General features: G+C 38.7%; 1 protein-coding gene across 2 annotated transcripts; it reads right to left on the bottom strand.

Moving 5' to 3' along the window:
- Positions 1-4,917: 4,917 nt before the first annotated feature.
- Positions 4,918-24,216, bottom strand: lingo1b (leucine rich repeat and Ig domain containing 1b). Of its 2 annotated transcripts, none has more exons than XM_019074036.2 (2): positions 23,911-24,216; positions 4,918-7,741 (listed from the first exon to the last, which is right to left on the bottom strand). In XM_019074036.2, exons 1-2 carry the CDS (start codon positions 23,920-23,922, stop codon positions 5,888-5,890), a joined length of 1,866 nt encoding a protein of 621 aa, XP_018929581.2. In that variant the 5' UTR covers positions 23,923-24,216; the 3' UTR covers positions 4,918-5,887. The 2 variants fall into 2 exon arrangements, with proteins under 2 accessions (XP_018929581.2, XP_018929580.2); XM_019074035.2 differs by having other exon boundaries at positions 4,918-7,744; positions 23,911-24,215.
- Between the last annotated feature and the right edge of the window lie 736 nt (positions 24,217-24,952).

The raw sequence follows: 24,952 nt of genomic DNA, 5'->3' as shown, positions 1-24,952 counted from the left end.
GTGTGTTGCCCGTCAAAGCCTTTGGTCAGAGATTTTTTGATCTTTTACAGTGTGTTTTTGGTCCAACTCATGAGCATGGTCATACTCTTGGTCTTGTTTTATCTTTGGGGTTTTCTGTTGGTAATCTGAAGATTATTGATACTGTTTTTTCTGATCATAAGACAGTTCTTTTTAGCTCTAATTTTCCATGTGATGTTTTAAGTAATGTTTCTGTTCCTGTCACATCTCGTGTCCTCACTCCTTACACAGCTAGTAGTTTTTCAGCAGCTTTTGAGGTTTCTCCTATACTTACTTTGTTTAAATCTCCCTGTCATAGTATGGATTTAGAAGAGTTGGTTAATCAATTTAATGCTTCTTGTTCTGCTATTTTAGATGTTGTGGCTCCTTCAAGGCTAAGAAAACCAAGGTTAAATTACAGCACTGGTTAAATAGTACTACCTGTGCTCTCAGGCAGGAGTGCAGGAGGGCTGAACGTAAATGGCTTAAAGATAAATTACAGGTCTCTTATTAGATTTTGAAGAACTGTCTGAATGAAAATCAAAGGGCTGTCAAATTAGCTAGAGCAAATAATTTTTCTGCCATTATTTCCAGAAATTGTCATAATTCTAGAGTATTTTTTCTACTGTAAAAACTGAGCTCCATCTTGTTGCCACCCCATCACTCATTCCTTCTGCGGATACATGTGAAGCATTCCTAAATGTTTTTATTGGCAAGGTCACTGGAATTAGATCTCAAATTCACCTGCTAGCAATGATCTGATCACTCCTGCCGATCCTATTAATCAGTTGACAAGTTTTTTGCCTACTTATCTGCAGCAGCTTAAAGACATAATTGCCCACATGAAGCCTAGGTCTCCAGGTGATGTCATTCCTTCTTTGTTTAAGAAGGTTTTTGACACTATTGGTCCAAGTATTCTGACTATTTTGAATAGTAGTCTGTCATCTGGTGTTGTTCCAGCTAGTTTGAAGCATACTGATATTCGGCCCCTCCTTAAAAAAAAAAAAAAAAAACGGTTTAGATCTCTTTAAAATTAGTAATTTTTGCCCCATTACAAAGCTGCCTTTTATATATAAGATACTGGAAAAAATTGGGGCAGTTAAATGATTTTTTAAAGAGGAATAATATCTTAGATAGATTCCAATCTGGTTTTAGAGCAGGCCACAGTACAGACTCTTCTCTTTTGAGGGTCTCCAATGATATCTTAAGAGGCATTGACTCTGGGAGTTGTGGTGTTCTACTTTAGCTAGATCTTACTGCAGCATTGGTACAGTTGATCATGATATACTTATTGCTCGTCTCAAGAATCATGTTGGTGTTCAGGGCTTAGCCCATAAAATGGTTCTCTTCTTATCTGAAGGATAGGACATTTTCAGTCAGTTTAGGTGATTACTCTTCTTGTACTTCTCCTCTTGTCTGTGGGGTTCCTCGGGCCTCTATTCTGGGACCAATTTTATTTTCTCTGTATATGATGCCATTGAGTTTTATTTTAGAAAAATTTGGGTTTCATTATCACTTGTATGCGGATGATTCACAAATTTATTTACCATTCAAACAGGACCATAAATGTGGTTTGCAGTTTCTGGATCAATGTCTGACAGAGGTTTAGTGCTGGTTGGCAAATAATTTTCTTCAACTGAATGAAGATAAGACAGAGATTATTTTATTTGGTAATAAGGGTTATGTAAATGATGTATATGCAGTTTCCTGGGAAGTTACTGTTCTGTGTAAAAAACCTTGGTGTCATCTTTGACTCTGAGCTCAAATTTGACCAACAAATTAATGCTGTTGTTAAAAATAGCTTTTTCAATCTAAGGTCAATATCTAAGTTGATGTCCATGCTTTCTTTTGAAGATATGGAGAAAGGTTGTTCATACTTTTCTCTCATCTCATTTGGACTATTGTAATGTGTTGTATCTGGGTTTGAATCAGCTCTCTCTCTCGTTTTCAGCTTGTTCAGAACTCAGCTGCCAGACTTTTAACAGGTATAAAATGGAGAGAGCATATTACTCCTGTGTTAATCAAACTGCTTTGGTTATCTGTATGATACAGAATTAATTCAAAGCATTGTTGTATGTTTATTAGGCTGTGCATGGTCTGTCATCTGACTATGTTACTGATTTAATTAGTGTATGTCAATCCAGTAGATCTCTGCGCTCAAATGATCAACTACTCCTAATGGTTCCGCGATCTCGTCTAAAATGTAGAGGGGTTCGTGCTTTCTCTGTGGCAGCTCCTAGGCTCTGGAATGTCCTTCCTCTGTCTATTAGAACTTCAAGTCCAGTCGTGGTGTTGAAAGAGCTTTATAAATAAAGTTTGAGTTAAGAGTTGAGGAGGTTACTTTTAATCTTATAAGAAATAATATATTCCCACCTCAGGCCCAAAGTATTGAATATCATACTTTTTTCTTCAATGGCCAATTCTTAAATATGAGGAAGTAGTAGCTTCCTAAAACAATAATGCAGTGTTACTGTCTTACCCCTAAGCTCTACATTATTTCAGTCTCATCACAGAACTGCAGAATTGATGTACTTAGGTAGTAGGTAGTATCAATCTGTGTTTCTTGTACTATATCACACTGAATCACACATTGAAAGACAGAAATTAATAACCCATGACATTTCCCTTTTAAAACATGTTTTGTGCAAAAAGAGGTTGAAGGTGAACACAAAATTGACTAATGGCAGGCCTTAACTGTAATTATCATTGCACATTATTCACAGTCAATAGTTCTGTATCTTTTTTGTGCAAAAAAACACAGGTTTTCACAGGTGCGAGGTTGAAAAGACAATAGAAAGACAAATTCTGCATTTTCTCAGAAAATGTCTTATATTTTAGAGAAAAATATATTCAGAAAATAACAGCAAGTCTAGTATAAAAGATCTACACACACACACACACATCTGTATCTGTGTGTGTGTGTGTGTGTGTGTGTGTGTGTGTGTGTGTGTGTGTGTGTGTGTGTGTGTGTGTGTGTTACTAAATGCCCACTTTTTAACAAATCATGTCATGATGCTTCGAGCGTTGTATGTTTTCACTGATCAAAAACTGCATGTAGCCATCATACGCTCACTGTGAGCCAACAGATGAACAAGTTCTTTATAAGTCAGAGGCTTAATACACTCCTCAAGTTGAATGAAGTGGCATAATCTGACATAATTAAAGACTGGGCAGTTCACTTCCACTGTATAACAGAAACACTTACCTCACAGATGTCACAGCTTATCGGTGTTAGTTTGTCCATATAGCCTGTAGGATTAACAAACTGCATGACCATTTTGTGTAACAGTAATCTACAAATTACAGTGGCAGAAAGCTTCATTATGATGAATTACAGTCAGACATGCACATTTGTTTTAAAATACGTTGATGTCTAAGATTATTAATTCAGTACACTGTAAAAAAAAATATATTGAAGCTATGAATAAAATAAAGATTACTGGAGTACATTTTAAAGGAAAATGTTATTTCAGTCCTTCTACTTGAAAAAAATTATATGTTTAATTTAGTGCATTACTTGCCATTTATTTGTAAAAACAAATGTAAAAGAGAAAACTGATTCATAATTAATTTTACACCATTTTTTTTAATTCCAAAAATTTTACTAAAACCTCCAGATGCAAGGCCATGCAGGCAGAACATAGGAATAGCAAAAGGACAAAATAGTACTTAAAGCAATCCAACAGAGAGAAAATATGCCTCCTCATCTTTTACATTTAAATTCATATTGTAGTTGCAGATAGTTACTACATGTTTTAGCCAACTTTGTTTTAACTTCAAATAACACAGCCTCTATTACCAGATACTGGTTTTGTTCTTAATGGTCTTACTTCACTAAATATTAATCATCTATATTCTTTCATTTTTTCCTTTCTTCTCTCTGGCATCTGGATGCTCCACTTCCTCTCTCATTAATGTTCACCACTCCCTTGCTGTTGTATTTGCTCACTATTAAAGAGCTGTGAAGCTTGGCCAACTGTTTGTGAGTTATCTCAGTAGAAAAAGGGCAGGAAGACAATCTTACACAATCATCACTTCCCATTTAAACATGAGGTCTCTGTGCTTAGACTCCAGCTGACACGTTTTCCATTATGCCCCTGTGCAAGATGATGGGTTGTCAGATTGGTTCTCTCCTGATATGTGCGGTGGCTTTGTCCCTGGTAGCTTTGTCTAAACGAGTGCAGTCAAAAACTAAAGGATCTCTGAATATTTGTGGATTTGTTACAACATGTTATGGATTACTTTAGAAGGAAAATCTGTGTGTGTGTGTCTGTGTGTGTGTGAGAGAGAGAAAGAGAGAGAGTATTGGGAGTTGCACAGAGCTCAAAACTATTGAACAGAGCAAATAAATGCACAACAGTCTATTGTTTTAGAGTAGATCATGCACTTACTATTATCTATTATCTATTCTCAAAAAATAACAATGAAAGGGTTCTTTTTTCAGAGCATTTGGGGATTTTGACTGCGAACTGAGGTACGCATTTCAAACACAATGGTAGATTGTAAATCACTGTACAGAGCTATAATATTATTTTAAGATTCTATTTATCACCCCCACATTGCAGAGATTAAATCTGTTAGAATAATGTGACTTCTGATAATTTTTTCTCCATTGCTTATTTTTTCTTTGTGGTCAAAACTAATGCATTTTGAGTTAATTCAATTAGGAAGAGTCAGGCATATATGGACTCAACAACCTATAATCTTAGGTTGATTTAACACTTCAAATCCATTCTCACTAACGTCATGATGTTTTCTACCCACTAACACTGAAATGAGTATTTACAGAGAAAAGATGTTTTTCAGAAAATGTTGAATAGTAATATGGCGTGTGAGGGAGAGCGAAGGTTTTAGCAGTACATTAGTGCAGCGTCTCTGTCTTCCTGTGATTCACGGAGCAGAGCAAAAGAAATGAGCAAAGACATTGAAGTATAAAAGCTTGTCATTTTAATATGTTTTACAGCCATCCATTGTCCCAAAATCAGCACTGTAAGTGTTTCAAGGGTTGTAGAACACATTTACCTACTGAATAACACCTGCCTCGTGAGCGTGGTAGAAAATGCATCATTGCATGGCAAATTGACGACATTTTGATGACTAAATCAATAAAATTGTAAACTTTTCACCAGTAGGTGAAAAAAACAGAGATCTGTCAGATGGAATAGTAGTTTAGTGTGAGTACAACCAACAGGTCCAATAGTTTTGTCAGATGTTCAGTCAAAGCAAATGGCTTTAAATTCAAAGCTACATCTGGCTTTATGATACTATGTAAGGTGTCAGAATTGAAATCGCACCATCAAACCATATTTAATGATTAATACTTGACCTTTGAGATATTAATGATTGTCAAGCCTAATCAATAAATCATTTTAAACAAATTGATCTCTTATAAAGAGTTGGTAATGGACATTTACAGTGATGTAATTAGACCTATACACTTTGCATGTATCTAGATATTGCACATGCACTCCAGGCTCAGCAACCCGTAACCTCTGATTGGCTGCATTCAACCACTGTATTGCCCAATGTACATCGAAATAGTTATGTACAGAAAAGAAGACAAAGAGGAAAGGTATGAAGTCATACCGGTCCTCCTGATTCTGGCTTTCACACAAATTTCAACAGGACTATGTTTTTCAGCACTTACCCGAACAAGTACACATATTTGAAAGCCTCAAATGGCCTGTCTTTTTCCCCTTTGATGACACAATCCCTGTGTGATTGATCTGTACAGTCTATAAAAAAAAATGTAAAAGGCTTTTTTCTGGAACATTGTTCTTTTCACAATTCCGCAAGGGGTGCAAAGATTACACCCTTATTCCTCCCTCAAGGTAAGTCTGTTGTCAAGAACACCTATTCACTTAATGCACACACAATGGCAATTAGTCTTTTAAATCATCTTCATACTGATCTTGTGAGATCCCTCAGTCGGGCTGCTTTCTCCATCTACTTTCCGTGGCACATACTCAATCTCGATGTTTGGCTTGGCATTGCCTTTCCCTCGGCTCCAGAGGAACAAGAGCACCAGACAGAACAGCACCACTCCCAGGAAAGAGATAAACCCCATGGTGGTAGCGATAATGAGAGTCTTCATATCAAAGGGAAAGGGATTTGTCGCACCAGTTCCATTGGCACTGTTATCATTGGGCTGGTTCGAGATGAAGGCAAAGGTCTTATTGGGTTGATGGGGCCAATTGGGAGAGTAGCTATGTACGTGTAGGTGAGCCAAACGTGTGTCATTTCCTCCTGCATTGACGGCAATGCAGGTGTATGTGCCATTGTCTTGTATTTGGGCATATCTAACCTCGAGGGTGCCGTCTGGAGACACCGACAGCCGGCCAATGCTTTTAGTAGTGATGAATTGCTTTTTTGGAGACTGCCACATAATCATGGGAGCGGGGTCTCCATCTGCTTGGCAAGGGAATTGGACAGTGGTCCCCTCATCCACAAATCTATGAATGGCTTTGTGATCCCGGACCTTGGATTTCTGGCAGGTGAAATAATTTGGTGGGAGAACATCCGGGAAATCTTTGAATTCTTTACCCTGCAAAAATTCTGGCGATTCACAAGATGGCTGCTGGCGGTTGAAGTTAAGTCGCCATCGGCGGCGAAAGACCCAGAGGAGACGACAGTCGCATGCCAGGGGGTTGTCGTGAAGAGCCAGTGTCTCCAGGTTGCCAACTGAGTGGAAGGCAGACTCCTCTAAAGTGCTTAGACTATTGCTGGAAACATTGAGAACCCGAAGATAGTTGAGTCCTCTGAAGGAATAAGGCTCAATGCTGACTAGCCGGCCCCCAACCAAGTGAAATGCCTGGAGCCTCAGCAAATTGTGCATTTTGTTGCCCTCCACAACCTCGATCGGATTGAAGGACAGGTTGAAAAAGCGAAGGTATACCAGGTGCTGAATGGCCTCGTAAGGGACGGCAGTGAGATTGCAGTTTGTGATGCTCAAGGTTGTGATGTTTAGTCCATGGAGGGACTTTGTGGTCAAGGTTTCTAAAAGAGGCCAGTTTGCTATCTCTAAGACTTTGAGTCGATAGAGCCTCCTGAAGGAAAAGTCTCGAATTATGTTGATGTTGAGATGCCGCAGCCTGAGGGTCAGCAGGTTGTGAAGATGACTGAAGGCCTCTGTTGGCACAGAGGTCACGTTGCATCTTTCCATAGTGAGTTGCTCGAGGCTGCTGAGGCCATGAAAAGCTCTGTGAGAGATGAACACCAGGTCATTGTCCCCCACCTCCAATTCTTTCAGGTTGTAGAGATCTTGAAACATGTTGTCCAACAAAATGACAATTTTATTCTCACTAATATCTAATCGAGTGAGGTTACTGAGGCCAGTGAAAACACCCAGCTGAATCAACTTCAGCTGGTTGTTGCGTAGCCCCAGTATTCGCAAGCCAAGGAGGTTGCTGAAGGCCCCTGGTTCAATGACGGAAATTATGTTCTCGTTGAGCTGTAGCTCCTCCAGGTGTTGATAGTTGAGGAATTCCTCCGGGTTGATGGCTTTCAAACGGTTCTTGCTGAGATCTAACAGCCGTGTGTCAGTGGGAATTCCCTCGGGGAGGGCGATCAGCTTCCGCCGATGGCACACGACTGAGCGCTCTTGGGCATTGCACTCGCATCGAGAGGGACAGCCAGTGGCAGAGCCGGACAGCACGGTACCCAGCATCAGGATGAGAATGGGCTGCCAGCACGCCACCAGGTAGCTGTGCCCACTTGCCTCTCTGGCCACCATTTTGATGGTAACCTGCTGAGAAAAAAGATAGAAAGAGACTGGGTTTCATTCCAAGGCAGAGAAAGGCAAAAGAACTGAGAGACAATCATATCGCTCCTGTTCTTAAAATAGCAAGAGATGGTTTTAGAGAAAATGCTGACGCTTGAAAAATGTAACAGACTACTGCACTGGAACATGCTGCGTAAAGGCAACTCAGAGCTTTGATTAATGATATAACAGAGACATTAAAAAGTAAAAGACTGTATGAGAAAAAGAAAACAACCATAAACAACACTGGCCATGAAGAAGTACAGCCAAGTTATAAGTCAAACCCATAAGGGAGATATAAGTATAACCTCTGCAGAATCTTTTTGAAATATAAAAAATATACCTTGGATCATGTTTAACTTATAACAAAAAAAAAAAAATGTATTTTCAATAATGGTTTGAACCAAATCAGTAATGATTCAAGCATGCCAAAACAAAATATTTTTTTTCTTTAAACTACATAAATAATAGATGGTATATACAGTATACTATTGCAAAAACTGAGAGCATGGGACATATAAATGAGGAACACTACAATGACTTGCACTAACTAAAAAGAAAATCCTTTACAAACCTTACCTTTAATATTATAAAAATTATATTATTATAATATTATGTTTTTTATTATTATTACTTTAATCATGCTTTATGGCTACATTAAAAGTAGAACAATTTAGTTCTTAATGGGTTAAATCCAAATCAACTCACACTATTTTACTGTGCAAAAGCCCTGAACCTTCAAACTTTACTTCCCAAATTGATCGAGCAAGCTCAATTTTAATCTCACAGCCACTTTCAGCTGTGTGCTTTGATGGAGATCTTGGTTTAGGTGCTTGTGAAGGTACTTATGAAAAATTGACATGAAGGAACTCAAGACACATAGGACATGCCAAAATGACACACAAGTTACATTCCATGAGACTTGAGGTTGCTAATTGGACTAGTCAAATACAAATCATGTTAAGTAGACAGGCCAGCTTTAATAATTGATTTGGTAAACTTTAAGTAGCTCCCATATGTAAAGCAAGTGAAAGTGACCCAGAATTAAATACTTCTTGCATCAGTGAATTCAAATACATTTATGCAAACTAAGAGGATGCATTATGATATTATGTAGGTTCAAGAGTAGAGTGCATATTTTATTTAAATATAATTTCCCCTCACAACCTACAAGATGCAGAAAGAGTGTTCTCTCAGAGAAAAGTAGAACACAACTCAAAGCAATGTGAAGCTGGGAGGGGGGGACTTTTGAGGTCTGGTGCAAATAAGACATACAAAAATGCATAGGCTCATATGAATGCATGGTCAATCATTAATGGAGACATAGTATGCCCCTTTTTACAATATGTAATATAAGTCTCTGGTGTCCCCAGAATGTGCCTGTGAAGTTTCATCACAAAATACTACACAGATCATTTATTATATCATTTTGAAAATGCCTATTTTAAGTGGAAGCAGAAACACACTGTTTTTTGGGCCTTTGTCTTTAAATGCAAATGAGCTGCTGCTCACCGCCCCCTTTTCCAGAATAGAGCTGTGCCATTACAGTTGGACCTGCTAAAAACATATTTTTAGACCATATGAGTTTAAACTTCTGATATACGGTTTTCTGAGAGCACACATTCGAAGCACATGGACAGAAAACGGCTGTCACAGCATGTGAGTACTAAACTAAGTTCTTATTCACACACAAGTTTAGTTAAAAACACACAAGTTTCAAAAACAGTCGGTTATGTCTGTGGAGGTAAACTGGGAAATAAATTGCATGTTTATTTTAGATCTGTGTTGCAGTAGCAATATACAGTAAATAAATCAATAAATCCACTGCTCTGTTGTCTCCTCTGAGGCTGGGACTCTTAATAGTGTTCTGTTCTCATCTGTGCAGCCAAAGGCAGAACAGTTAGTATTAGGATTGGGCCGATAGATGATCCCATCATCCATCACATCACGATGTTGAGCCGGCATCTATCACTTTCGAGATTCGCGATTGCACGTACTCTATTTATACTATGGAGTGGCAGTACTTACCACACATTTTACAAGATTATATGTTTGTCAGTGGTACTGAGGATCTGCAAATCATTCGCCATCATCCTCAGTCATCTCTCCTTAAACCGTGTCTAAACTGGACATGACAGTTGTGTGTGGCGCCATATCAGCTAAAGAGTGTCTAAACTTGACACAACAAAGAGATCACTGAAAATCATTTGAAATTTGTGTCAGCACGTCATAAATAGAACACGGCGGCAGTTTACTGTCAGGGATTTGTGGTGTTACGCTACGCTGCATCCAGTGTAGACAGCATCACTGATTATTAGGGCTGTGAATCTTTGGGTAGACAGCGATTTGATTCGATGCATGATTCATAGGTTTTCGATTCGATTCAAGAATGATTCGATTCGATTCACAATTAAATTCGATTCGATACGATTATAACGATTCGATTCTGCATTCTTTAAGTTCATTCACAGGATTATTTAGATGCTTCCCTTAAATTCTTTAAATGCTTAAAGGAGGCAAATTACACAGCAGCATTTATGGTTACAGAACCATAGGTTAGAGAGAAAAAACAACAACAACAATAACACTTTTGTCCATTGTTAGATGCTAGTTTAATGATGCTATGGCATGACATGGCATACGTAAAAATTTATGTAAGCCAAGATTTTAAAAAAGAGCTTTAAAAGTATTAGCATAGGCTAACAATTTGTCACACCAGGGGTGAAGCCATCATTTCAGAAGTAACAGAAATGTCAAATACAATAATTTTATGTATGTATGTATTATTATAATAATAATAATTATTATTATTATTATTTTTTTTACAAGGAATTCTTTTCTTATCTATTACTTTGAATTTGCTATAAGAAATCAAAAACACTGCTGGACAATAATCAATCATTTGTAATCTATAATGTTTTCCTAATGGCAGTTTTATGATTGTTTTATATGCTACAAAGAATTATTTCAATTTTCTGCACATTGTAATGTATAATTTTTTCTTTATGGTTTTTTTACTGTAATAAATTATATGTCAATTAGCACTGCATCATTCAGACATTATTTATTTATTGTGTTTTTTGTCTTAATGTTTTATCAGTTCATTCTTTTTATTCAGCTTAGCTGCAGATCTTCAGTTCTATGAGCGTGAGATCACTTCTCTTTCAGTGCGAAAACTTCTTTATCTCATTTTCATAAAATAAAATGGTATAGTATTTAACTTTTCCTCTCCATCAGCGAATGATGATTCTGAAAGTAAACGTGCCCAATGTCTGTTTTCTAAAGCAATGAACGCTACTTTCATGCATCTGATTATCAGATGAACCTTGTGCTCTTATTTCAAGGTTGTTGTTAATGCTGTGGTTATTTTAACAGTTTCTTCATACATTCAGTCCAACAACATTGTTAAAACACATTTATCATTCAGTGGAACTGTGAGTATGCTTAAGACACTTACATTTCTGCTCCGTCCATGCAATAAATATGCAGCTTTTGACTGCTCAGGTAACACCGTTGGTAAGTGAGTAAGTTTCTAAGTGACGTGACACAGAGCCAAGTATGGTGACCCATACTCAGAATTCGTGCTCTGCATTTAACCCATCCAAAGTGCACAAACACAGCATTGAACACACACACACACAGTGAACACACACCCGGAGCAGTGGGCAGCCATTTATGCTACGGCGCCCGGGGAGCACTTGGGGGTTCGGTGCCTTGCTCAAGGGCACCTCAGTCGTGGTATTGCCGGCCCGAGACTCGAACACACAACCTTATGGTTACGAGTCAAACTGTCTAACCATTAGGCCACGACTTCCCCCAAGATGGCAAGAGCCATTGAAAAACTACAGAAAAGTAAAACTACTTCACTTTCGCATTACTTGCCACGAGTATTAAGGAGAGAACACACATGCTGCTCAAAAAATGTGTCAGGCAGTAAACAGTGGAGCGCGTGAAGGAGAGATGCGAGGCACCAACACTGTTCAAGGTCTCCATTAATTTGTGCTTGTAGTAGCCTAATTTATTTTGGACAGTAATCGATTTAAAACGCTAAGAATCTAATGAATCGCAATTTCTATAGCGATTCAATGCTTTCAAAATATTTTTGTATTTTCTGTATTTTGAAAGCATTAAATCGATATAGAAATTGCGATTCATTAGATTCTTAGCGTTTTGAACAATTACTGTCCGAAATCGGTGGTTCACGATTCAAAAATCATGTTTCAAGTCTGATGCATATGCATCGTCAGGGTTTGTAATCGATGCATCGAAAAAACGAGTGAATCGTTACACCCCTACTGATTATACTGAGTTCTATTGACTGATCTATATGAATCTCTATTATAGATCAGTGGTTCTACAGTATTTTGTCACGTCGCACTGCACTGCTCACCACCGGTGTAGACACGGTGTTAGGAATCGTTAGTTGTTTTCCCTTATTCCTAAATTATGATGATTACGGTAAGTCTAAACCTTTGAAATCACAATCACATGGGAATATTTATACCTGATCCAGAGAGAGTTATGAGTTGCAAACAATAACGAAATAATAACAAAAGTATTGCATCATAAATTCATTTAAATGAATACATATTTTTTTAAATAGACTCATTTATAGCATTAAATAAAACCTTGTCAGAACCTCAAGTAAATTAGCTTACATAGTATTTTATTTGGTTGTCTAATGTTTTGTTTTCAAAATCATGGGAGAACCATGATCTCTATTCTAAAAATAAATTATCCAGAGTCATAGCTTAAATTATAATTTTTTATAATTATAACATTCGAATGTCACTTCTCATCCAGTGTGCCTAGTTCTGCAAACCACACTCCAATTGCACCAATTGCAACCCCCATACTTCCCCACACACACCCCGGCCCCCCCTTTCTTTTGGTCCACTCCGCAGTCCATGGCCCAGACTATTTTGATCGAATGAAACTGCAAAGAGAGGTGAAAAAAAGGCCTACATGCAGCCATCTGTTTAATGCATAGATTTGCTGATTCCATTTCCGAGTGTCTTCAGGTGTGTCAGAAATGTGAAACAAAAGAAAATATTCTTTTGAGTTCCGGCGTGAAATAAGGTGAGTAGTTTCAGCAATAACGGTTTCATATTAGTGCTCCTCAGCTAGATCAAAAGGGCCGTTATTGTCAAGGGTGCTTATGCCTCGTTTATCTATCGAGTGTGATCTGCATACAGTCGAGGAGCAAAGCGATCAGGGTACTGTGAGAGAATTACTACATCGATTAAACGACTTGCGTGGCATGAGGAGGTGTGAGGGTGAAGGTCATGACGTAAACAGAGCTGCCAAGAACGGGATGTTTTAATCACGCTGAATCTATCACGATCTTCCCCGGCTGAGCAGGCATCAAGCCTCCGGAAGCATAGCAGAGTTGTTTAAACTGTTATTATGTGTGACATCTCCTGCGATGCAAATTTCTGTTCAATATGCATGTCTCCCAAATATCTGCCAAACAACCACCTTTGACCTTCAACTATAATTGGGAGAATTTGTCTGAGGAGAGAACAGGTCAAAGGTGTTGGCTCATTAAAATTATTGACAAATTTGCCTGGTGGTTTTAAACAAGAAAACAAAAGCAGATGGAAATCACTTAAAATTACAGTAGGTCTGCATGGTGTGATCACAGTTTCCCTAATTAAACATGGCCGTTGCTTCCAATATCAAAAAATCTTATTTTGTTCACTGTTGTGGTGTCGCATAGTACTCCCACAGGAAGAAAATAGTTCGGCTCATGGGCAGAAATATGTACCTGTTTTACCACTGATAAAAAGCGAACTGTAAACATTTATGCTGTTATTACTTGGCCTGCAACTTGCAAATGCTTGCCAATGGGCAAAATAAAATTTTGATAGTTTAAATAAAAAAGAAAACCCAAAAAGCCCAATTATCATTTAGCACAAATGCTTTGGCTGATTTTTTTTCTTCTTCCAGATTTAAATGATGGATTGCATATACACACACACACTTCCATCTTTGTTCCAAATAACTGTAACCTTTGTTTTAGCCCAAATCCTAAGGTATGCAAATGCTTTAAAACTAATTTGGCCTCGGTGGTCAACTGATGGCAATTGAAAAGCCACTACACAAAGTGTTGGATTTATTATCCAATTAAAAGATTAAATCATCGTTCAGGAAGCCCCCATTCTGTACTCACAACATACAAATCAAAGTCTGTCAGGCGACTATGAATAATGTATGAAGAAGGAAAAAACTGCTTCTCTCTGTTGCATTGCCAGAATATTGCATTGACGGAGTAATTCTCAATATATAGTGAACTCACTCACATGGTCAATAGCTCATCGTATTAGTCAGCACCCCCACATTAATTTACATGCAGAGAATTGTGTCTTTAAAAGCATATCTACCTCAGGGCACTTTAGTGTAACCAGCCATTCCTGCCATGCAATATATTCCGACAGAAATGTGCTCCGCCGCTCTGCATATGGGAAGAGGGAGCAGCGCACTTATATTAGATTCTTGAATTTGAGCCAGTTCTGTAACAAGTGTAGTGCCCCCTGTCCTCTTAGACTGGCCTGACCTAAGCTCTGTAGGGTGGAGCACTATGTTCCATTAATTGGTGTCTCTCAATTTTAAATCTAGACCCCTATTCTGATACCACTGTTTAGTAGGGATGTAACGATTCACTCAACTCACGATTTGATTCGATTTTTTTTAACAAAATGAGATTTAAGACAAATTATAAATGAAATGTGTCCTTTTATTATTGCTTGGACAAAATGCTGCATGTTTCTTTGTGAAATTGAAATATAACACTATAATTATATACTCATATAGCACTATTATTATAGCATATTATTACTGTTCTGTTGGTTTTGATTGCTTCTGTAGTCCTCATTTGTAAGTCGCTTTAATTGGATAAAAGCGTCTGCTAAATGACAAAATTTTAATATAATGTAAATGTAAATAACAAAACTAAATTGAAATTTTACAAAAGCCCCAAATTAAATAATTAACACAAATTATAAGTATATAAATATCTTCATATATTTATATTGTCTGTGCTCTTTCCATTTAAAATGAGAGGCAACTGCATTTTAATCATGATCCAAACAAAGATGCTGCATACATGCAACATGAGCAGTTTTTAATCTAAATTAGATTGTATCATTTCAAAATTTGAAGCAGAAATAGAATGGTTTGACTTTAGTTTTATGAAACTATACATAAAAAATATCTGCATGAAACAGAAACAGCAGATGAGCTAAATGAGACGCAGATTCACACTCTGCCAGCAGGCGCTTAAAGCATTTCCTTGGTTTCCGCTGTAAACAAAGCAGCGCTGCACTTATGAACTCTAATATGAATTATACAGAGGCAAGATGAAAAGAAAAAATAAACTTTTCTAAAGACAGTAAGTTCCCCTCAGACATAGCCTACATTCATATAAACTCCTACCCCTAATTGAATCGTGATTTGTTTAGCATCTCAACTAATTTGAATAGTCTCATATTTGAATCGATTTTCAACCAGCTCGCATTTAATCATTACATCCCTACTGTTTAGAGAAATGACCTTCACTGATAATTAAACTGATAAGGTTATAAATCAAAGGGGATTTATTTATAAAACAGAAAAAGGAAATGAGAAAAATAAGTATATAGTATAAAGCTATATTTTAGCAGAACTGTATAGACCTCTAATAGGAATAATCAGTAGAGCTATTCTAGTAATAACCAATAGGTAAATTCAATATAAATAAGTATAGATCTTAATACTCCATGTACAATATGAATACACAGAATTAAACAAACAATCTATCCCCTAGGGAAATGTAGATGTAGACTCAAAAGATATCTGAGTACCACAACGAATAATGAGCACCGCGCTAAAAGCAAATTCAATAGTGCAGTATAGTCTGGCAACTAATGCTAAAAGAGATCGCTGCTTCTCAGCAGGCCTCAATGTTTTTAACCCATAAACAGTTTCAGTAAACAAATAGTTAACACACAGCCTGCATCAACTGTGATACTTAAACACCCAAAATATACTAGAAACGAATATAAATCATTAATTCGCATTTTGCAGTTATAAAAGTTAGATTTTTATCAGAACCAAACACTTCAGCGACCCGAATCTCTTGCCCGCTGCTCCGGAACTTTTTTTCTTTTTAGTGTTGGTTTGGTATTCTACTTAAAAAAGGTGCATTTCCCCCGCCTCTCGTCTTCTCTCCACGGATCTCTTAATCGACCAATAAAATCAGCCTCACTTATGAGAGGGTGGGTCTAAACAAATATACATCCAATTAACTAAAATAAATCAAACATGATAAAAGTGCACATCAACCAAAGATTAGTGTTTAGTGAAGGGTCTCTTAAAGGGGTCATATGATGTGGCTAAAAAGAACATTATTTTGTGTAATTGGTATAATGAAATGTGTTTATGTGGTTCAAGGTTCAAAAAACACATTTTCCACATATTGTACATTATTGTTTCTCCTCTATGCCCAGCCTTCTGAAATGCCTCGATTTTTATAAGGGTCATTGGTCTGAAAAGCGAGGTGTGCTCTGATTGGCCAGCTATCCAGTGTGTTGTGATTGGTTGAATACCTCAAGCGTGTGACGGAAATGTTAATCCTCTTAACATATTGTGGTGCCCTGTCCAGCCGGAGCGATGAGATATAAACATAAAACGCATTATAGACGTGATATAAACTTGATTTCTAGTCGTGTCTTCTTTTGGAAGGCCAAACAAAGTAGTTTAGCTTTCTCAGCGAAACAGCGTCACACACCACGGCCTTGAGTGAGCAGAGGCCGGAGGCCTAGAGTGAGCTGCGGTCTAGAGTGAGCCATGGTCTAGAGTGAGCGGCGGATAGTTTGAGTGAGCAGAGGCCGGTGGGCTTGAGAACGGCACGGCCGGCGGATTCTACGAAGGTGCGTCCGTTGGGCTTGCGGCAACCACATGTGACGACCCCGGGCTGGACTCCGCTTCATCCATTGTGAAAGCCAATCCGGCAATCCACAGTGCAAAGTTGATGTATTTCCTCAGCGACCAGCATGGATCAGCTCCAGGCATGACGAAGCGGATATCGTCCTCTTTTGGAAGGCCAAACAAAGTAGTTTCGCTTTCACAACCAAACACACGACATGGCAACGGCGGCAACAACAATACTACAATAAGAATAAAACGTACACCTTCTTTCTTTGCATGAACATCTGGGCGGCATTATGCAAATCTTCCCACATAGTGAGGTAGATATGTGGGGGCGTGTTAGAACGAGCCGTTTTAGGGGGTGTGGATGATTCTTAACTTTTATAAAGAATATCTCTTTGGATTTGAGACTTTAGTCTTTGCAACTTTACAGATCTTCTTTATGCACCAAGAGCTTGTAACACTCCAAAGAGAAAGAAAAATTTTAATTGCATCATATGACCCCTTTAAAGGGGAGCACACACATATACAAGCGATTTGTACAGTATACATATTTGTCTGTAAAACCCTTAACAGCACAGTTTTCTGTGGACATGTTCTCAATAATAACCTATTTGGCTCATATAAAATGAAAATTATAATTCAACACACTCTTTTATGGGAAACTATCTAAAGCTACTTATAGCTGTATATAAATATACATATATAAACTTCCCTGATAAGGGGGTTACACAAGCAAGCACATCGTTATTAAAAGCCATCTCTATTGTCATAAATTTACCGTTCCCTCAAAAAGCAAGCTAAATGTGCAATTGTTTACATTAAAAGCGTGATGTGTTGAGTATGCATCAAGATTCCCGTTTTAGAACGGCACTAAGCATTCTCTTTGTTTAATAATTACTACCCAACATTCAGTCACACGACAGGCTGTGTGCCGTCTAAAGCGAGTTGCTCTACCAAGATCTTTGCGGTGGAAATTACATTTTCTCCTCTGTTCTTTTCCCTCAGTAACACGGGAAGGTCATACCCATTCAACCCTGCCCGCTAGCTCGAAGGGAAGAAATAAAGTGTCAACCACAAGTTTATTTTAACATAGTGCTCCTCTGAGAGCAGGACCCTCAAATGTAATGCCCCATTTTGCCATATTGCGACATCCACTGTAACTCAAACTCAACATGGCATGGGTTTGCAGAGGAGAAATTCAGAAGACTGTTGATCAGTCGAGTTCAATCAGGAAATGAAATATGAGCAAGTTAATTGAAAAGTCCATTTCCGGTTCATACTCAAAGGGTCTGCCGACTCGCTTTTCAATTATCTGTTGTCAGCAGGTGGGAGGGATTAGCAAGGCTTCTTTTTCACAAGGTGTCTGCCGGCTGATGCCTCCTTCCTCTCCTAATGGAGGACTAGATCTCTTTTAGATTACTGCACCTTCCCAACGCTCATGAAGTTAATAAGTGTTGTGCTTCAAAGATTTGTCCTCTTCTTTGCTATTTGTTACTTTTAGGGCTATCTGTCAAGCTAGAGGGCAAAATCAATTCTGCCTCTATCGTTGGAAAACCAAGCTATTTATCTGTTTAAGCTAGAGACCCTCGCGGAGAAATTAATGTTTAAGGTTGAAGCTCTTAACAAATATGAGGATTTACCTTTGTCAACAACAACAACATAAGGAAAAAAAAAAACAATTGTTTTTCACAGATGTTTTGTTTCGAGGCAAATTACACAGACGAAATCAAACACGCCCGTCACGGCAATATCGAGATTTATCGTCATCTGAAACCACAGAGGATGGCTATCATTTGAATTGATTTTATATTTTCATGTTACACCGCTCATGTGTTTGAGTGCTCACTGGATGATATTCTGTCTCTCCCACTCATGTACAAATGTAATTCAACCCAAAGGTCCATCTTCCTGCTCTCTCTCCCACTCCATCCCCTCTGTTTCATCCTGGCTATAACCTTGAGAAAAAATATCACGTCGGACCATCTACACAGTCTCCTTATTTTCTCTCCCTGTTCACCATCGTACTCCTGACCTTGCCAGTGAGCCTCGGCTTGACCAAACAAGACAAATAAGCAAAGCTTGGGTGTGACCCACTTGCACATTCCTATTTATTTGGGTTTTATAGGCTCAAATTAGGGTTTCAATTGACAAAATATATATTAAATTGTCCTTTTGACCATAATAAAACAATACTTTCAAAACACAACAGTCTTTAACTAGATAATACATATTTTTTTGTTTGTTTGTTTTTTTTCCCCTACATTTGTGATTATGCGTTTAAATTGCACTGGGTTCACTGTGTATTCCAGTTGGAACTGTGCTTTTGCACATTAAACACACTCCTGTTGTAGCAAATGAGTGCTTCAGTCAGGGATTTAGCTTCTAGTTTAGATAAAACAGTCATGAAACAACATGTTTTACATAGTAATTAATAACTTGTTTTGATCTCCAGAGAGTTATACTTTGGGGGAGAAAAAACATTTATAGTAAACAGCAGGGCTTTTGTGCTTTTTATTAACAATATTATATCAAAGAAAGAATAATTTGTTAATGGTGTGGTGATTCATCATTGTGTAATTTTTTGTACCATAGTGAGTGAAAACAGATTAAATACTGTTTTAATTTTTAAAAAATAAATAGATTGAATTTTTCTAGGCTTTAGAAACTTTAATTCCAGTGAAATTAAAATTCATGATTCGTAAATCATAACACCAAACTGTAATCATGTTTCTAATATTTCAAATATCTCACAAAGGAAGACAAATATTTGAGAGAAATATTGAAAATGAGTATCGTTTTGAGAACAGTCTGATGTTAACCATGAGTAAAAACTATTTGCAATCACAAATAGAAAATATTTAATTTCATACTTTGATTTTTATAACATTCTTTTAGAGAGGGATTAAATAATGATTCATTTGTGCTAGCAAATAATACCACTAAGCATAATGTTTTATAATAGGCACAACAGTCTAAGAGAAAGCTACTGTGAGTTGAAAGTAAAGCGAATGTAGAGTGCAGCAACTAATTGGCTATACTGGCCTGAGGGAGTTCATTTTGTTCCTTCTTCCAATCTATTTATTCATCATCTCATTCCTTCTGCCTGTCACTCTCTCTTTTTCTCCCTCTCTGGCATCCCTGATCACACTGCACACATTTCATGGTATGAAGCGAATCAGTGGTTAACAGCTATCTAAATATTCCCAATACATAAATAGTTATCTGCTAAATTGCTGGTAATTGGCTGTCTGCTCTCATGCAGTCTGGTGGTGAAATGGCATGGGTGAACCATTTGCTGTCTAATTCATTTATACCCTGATCATTTAAAACTTTTAAGTAAAGAAATGTTTTATGGATACAGTTGTGACAGCTGGAGTCACATTCATGGGATCATTGTGTTGTTTGCAGAGTAGAATCGACCAGTGTTTTTACTCTTTATTTTTATTTGCTTTGAAATATATGTTGGTCAGTTATTGCTATAGGTACAACAGATTAACAAAGCGGAGTAAAAATGAAATAGTCTGTTTACAAATATATCTGGATGCTAGGTCATTGAAAATAGTGTAAAGGCCGCCCGAGTTGTGGGTGGCAAATCAAGTTGCTACCATTCATCACAACATAAGCAGGTGTCTTTATCGGTATTTACAACAGCAGTTAATCAGTAAAGACCTGAGCTAAATCAATAATCAGCCCTGCTTGCCCCATACATTTGTCTTCTTCCTACCCCACACAAACAACTTTGTATACCAAATCATCTTGGGTTTTAAGCCTACAGATTTAGCATTCAAAGCAGAGACGTATCTTCCAACTGTTTGCTTCCATTTGACTCCTCTCTCTTGATCTTGTTTTTTGATGACAGTAAGATTTAGATCAAAGCCCAAGGTTTGGAAAGCTACATTCCACTAAAGGAAAAACTAACATGAACCTTGATGTTGAAACATAGGGAACTCTAGACTTATCGAAGCGAAAATGTCAAGCACTGCGCTGAAATTTATACCAGTCAAACAAAAGCTATGACTAAACTGTCAAAGTTAGGCTTTTGCATGAAGAGGAGTATTATATGGACACTATATGGAATTGAGAGTAGCATGCGGATACAAGACTATAGCGTGTCTTTTTTTTAATCTGAATATTTATTCCCCATGATTTCCCCTCACAGCTTGGCAGTCTTGTACTCTAAAAGCATTTAAATCCGAAGAGAAAATGAAAACCGGCATTAAAAAAAAAAGACCGGGAGCAACCTTCTTTGTGCCGACTGGTGGCCTGGAAGTTTCATGCTATCATAAATTGAGTAAACGACATGAATGTTTCAATTCCAAGAATGGTTGAGATTGAATATTGGTCTTCAGTTCTGTCTAACTGCCGATGGAGCAATATGTGATGCTTGCAGTTTAAATAAGAATCCTTCAAGGGCTGGAAATGAAACAGATGCACTGCATTTCTGTCTCTTATTATCACCCTTGACAATAAAACACATCCATTCCTTGTAAGCGGCATCAAGCATGTGCCCACCCATCAGCCAACTGAAGCATTACAGGTTATTTCAGCCCATGGTCTGGCTAAATTTGCAAAGCTATTGCTGCTGTCAGGTTCCTTGTCATGGCGCGAAGTCTAATTGGGCCCAGTCCCATGTCAATCCTCCCCTCAGCTTTCCGGCAACGGTTAATAATAATTCCATAAAGTGTTTTTCATTCCTCGTTAATGCTCTTGAGATTCACTTTAAATTCACTGCTACCAGCAGGCAAAGCTGGTAATTACTCCAACCGCTCTTCCTCTTTTAAACACAGGGCTCTTTGTTTTGGGTTTAATTGAAACAAAAGTAGAGAGAAAATGTGGAGAGAATATAGGACGACCGTAATGCCAAAAGCAATCTAGCTCAAACCGACCTCCTTGGAGTTCTTTATCAATAGTTCTATTAGGAAGGAGCTTATCTCACAAAATTAGCCACGGGATAATCACTCTCGAGCTTCCTGAATTATGCTAGCATTGTTCCTCTGACCAGCACTCCATCCGAGGTTAATAATTTGATTAGTCTGACTGATACAATCAATGATATCTTCCTCTCGTCTTTCACGAGGCGCAAATTTAGCCATCAGTAGCCACCCAGATGATCAGTGGAGATACGACACCAAGTTTTCTGAAACGACAGAAAGCGTCACTTCAAACAAGTAAACATCATTTTCATTCACGTAACCCTTAGAAACGGGGTAGCAAGAAAATAAGGCATAGGCTTGGTCTCGTATTTTTTACTTTTTACATAAAGCTGTTATGATTAAATTTTAATGGGAGAGTCTGCTGCAGTGAAATGACTCTGTGACCTTCTGAATACATTTGTGGGAGGTTGGAGTGAGTGTGCACTGTCTGATATGCCACTTGGTTGCCTTTCACGGCAGCCCCTCGCTGGCTTTCCCGCTATGTACAGCCCATTTCAATAGTCCCTCATTTTGTGTGACAGAAACGAGCCGCTGCGCTGATGGCGTCCGATTCTCGCATCCCTCCACAATGAGGACAAACGCATGCCCGGTCTGTCTATCTATGCCACCGCGGCCGAAAGCAGGCCCTCACTGACTGCTTAAAAAAGCGAATAGAAGAGAATGAATAGGGAGGCAGAGAGGGATGTGGCGGGTTCACAATCGGATCTGAATTTCAATGATTTTTGGGATTTGGTTCCTTTTTTGTGCTCAGGCTGCATCATTCACAAAAGCTGTGAAAACATGAGGTCTGACAGGCACAGGCTCTAATCTATGTGTGAACGCACAGCACAAGAGCGTGAGGTGATGCAGTTCTCCTGTAGCACTGCCTTATCTTGTTTCATCTGGTGTTTGTTATCAGACTGCAGCATTATCATAATGGCTATTACCATCAGCTGAGAATCTGCTCAATGAGGAGATTGCCTTTTAACACAATCGCCAGCATACCGAAACATATCTAAATTTATAGGCTGTTTTATTTGTATCACTATTCAGTGCTAGATTTTCAGCCACAGCTCATGTGTTTTGGCCTGGATTTCTCCACTGGCAGCTACATCATCTTCAGAATGTGGCCAGGATACTGTTGCCATGCAGTTGTTTCATGTTCCCATCTTCCTACCCAACACAAGCCTATATGCATATTGCAGATGCATTGTGTTTTGATGGATACCCCTGTGTTCAGGAAGGAAAAAAAAAACAGCAGAAGGAGGTTTTTGCAGAGCACATGGTGTCTTGGATTTGAATCTGAGAATTAGCTCACACACCTTGTGAATATTATTGGCCTGTGTATATATGATGGTGAATTAAAAAAAAAATGAATCTTGGTTTTATAGATGTGTACTGACAATGCACCTTTACATGAGAAACTATGGATCTGACAGCTGTAAAGGATGTACCATTGAGAACACTGAGATAGCATGAATCTTTGATGCATTCAGTAAGACTCCTCTTAATGTATTTTTGACAGCCTGCCAAGATTAAGAAATGAAGTGTAATGTTGTTATTCCTTTAAATGCCACATTAGCTGCGGAGGAAGTTGCTTCCAAGCAGTAAAACAGGAAGAGAGGAAAAAGAGAGCAAGAAAGAGAGAAAATGAGTGAGTGAGTGAGTGAGTGTGTGTGTGTGTGTGTGTGTGTGTGTGTGTGTGTGTGTGAGAGAGAGAGAGAGAGAGGGAAAAAAAAGGAGAGAAATAGGCTCTATAATAAGGACTGTGAATTAAAGACTCAAACACGTCAAAAGCAATACACTATTTTCTTCCATAATGCATCCTGCAAAATTAATATCCTTGAGCAATAAACCATGACAACAGCACCAAAAATACACTCAGAAGTCTTGCATATGATACATGCTGTCTATGGTGCATGTTTAAATATAACCTGGCAATATAGAAATACTCAGAAAAATATGAAGAAGGGGGGTAAGAGTGAGATGTTCTTTCTTTCTTTCTTTCTTTCTTTCTTTCTTTCTTTTTAATGTTTTTTTTTTTTTTTTTTTTTAAACAGTGCAGGTGAAAACATGCATGAAAGCCCACACAGCCAGATATTAATTTGTAGCAAACGACCCCCTCCCTATGCAATGAAACTCCATGGTATTATAGGTCCCGTGTCTAGTTCAGAAGCATTATTCAGCATCTTTCCCTCCAGAGCCTGTGCCCTATCCCTCTCGGACACATTTCCCCTTGAAATTCACAATCTCGTCTCCCCCCTTCAGACCTTTGCAGAATCTCAGAGTTCTCGAAACGCTTATCTGGCACTGAATGCAAACTGCTCTTACCAGAAACGTCATGCGGTGGAGTCTAAATTTGGCAATTCCATTCTGCCGGAGTGCAGCTTAGATCCGAATCGCTCCAGAGTGGCAGGATGGCACACAGGAGGCCTTTGAAGAATTTCATGAGTGAGAGGGGAAACAAAAACACCACACAATTCCTCAAAGCAAGCAAGGAGTCCAGAAATTTCTCAGTGTGGAGCACGAGCAGCTACAGTCCACAGAATGCATGAGAGTCTGTCCCAGGCATGCATGTAAACAGGAGTGCACCCGCTCACATACATGCCATACCCAGCAGAGCGAAAGCGAGAGCGTGAGTGAGGGAAGAAAGATGGAGAGGGAGGAGTCGACGCTGTGCAAGGTGGAGGGAGGAGCTGTGGCGCATTGAGATGGAGAGATGGAGGAGACGGAGGGAGCGAGGGAGGGGCAGAGAAAGCCTAAGACTGGCAGGCAGAGAGGGATAAAAAGTGAGAAGGAGGGGGGAGGAAAAGAGAAGCGGCACAAAGCTCAAAACAGGGACAATGTAACTAATGAAATTCAATTCTGCTGTTCATCAGACCGACTGCAGTGGGAAACAGGAGAAGGGACAGAGGGATGCCTGCATGGGGGTGGGGGGTTGTCCCAGAAATTTGACTATACCTTTGTGAAACCTGTCTCTACCTCTCCGTCAAACTGTCAGAACACAGCGATTAATGCTGGGCTTTTATGCAAAAGGCAGCGTTCGTCAAATGCAACCGGGAGCTGCAATGTGACAAATGGATGACTCATGGAGGTAAACAGGCAGGGTGGATAAAAAACAGCCAATGGAGAGAGCGTGAGCAAGAGCCGGAGACACAGAACGGAGAGAGAGAGAGAGAGAGAGAGAGAGAGGGAGATGAGGAATTTGGCCGAATGGGCTGAGTCTGCTTAGCCAATCGCAATAGTGAACTGCAAGGTCAGTCTATGGGGGATTCGCCCTGCGGGATATAATCAGGTGTAAATCCTTGTAAGTCCCCACACCATTATACTAAACAATAAGCTAGAGGCGGTGGCACGACAGGTAGAGAGACGA

This window comes from Cyprinus carpio, chromosome B7 (genome assembly GCF_018340385.1).
Source record: "Cyprinus carpio isolate SPL01 chromosome B7, ASM1834038v1, whole genome shotgun sequence".
Taxonomy (NCBI): domain Eukaryota; kingdom Metazoa; phylum Chordata; class Actinopteri; order Cypriniformes; family Cyprinidae; genus Cyprinus; species Cyprinus carpio.
This window is presented reverse-complemented; position numbering and strand designations above follow the sequence as displayed.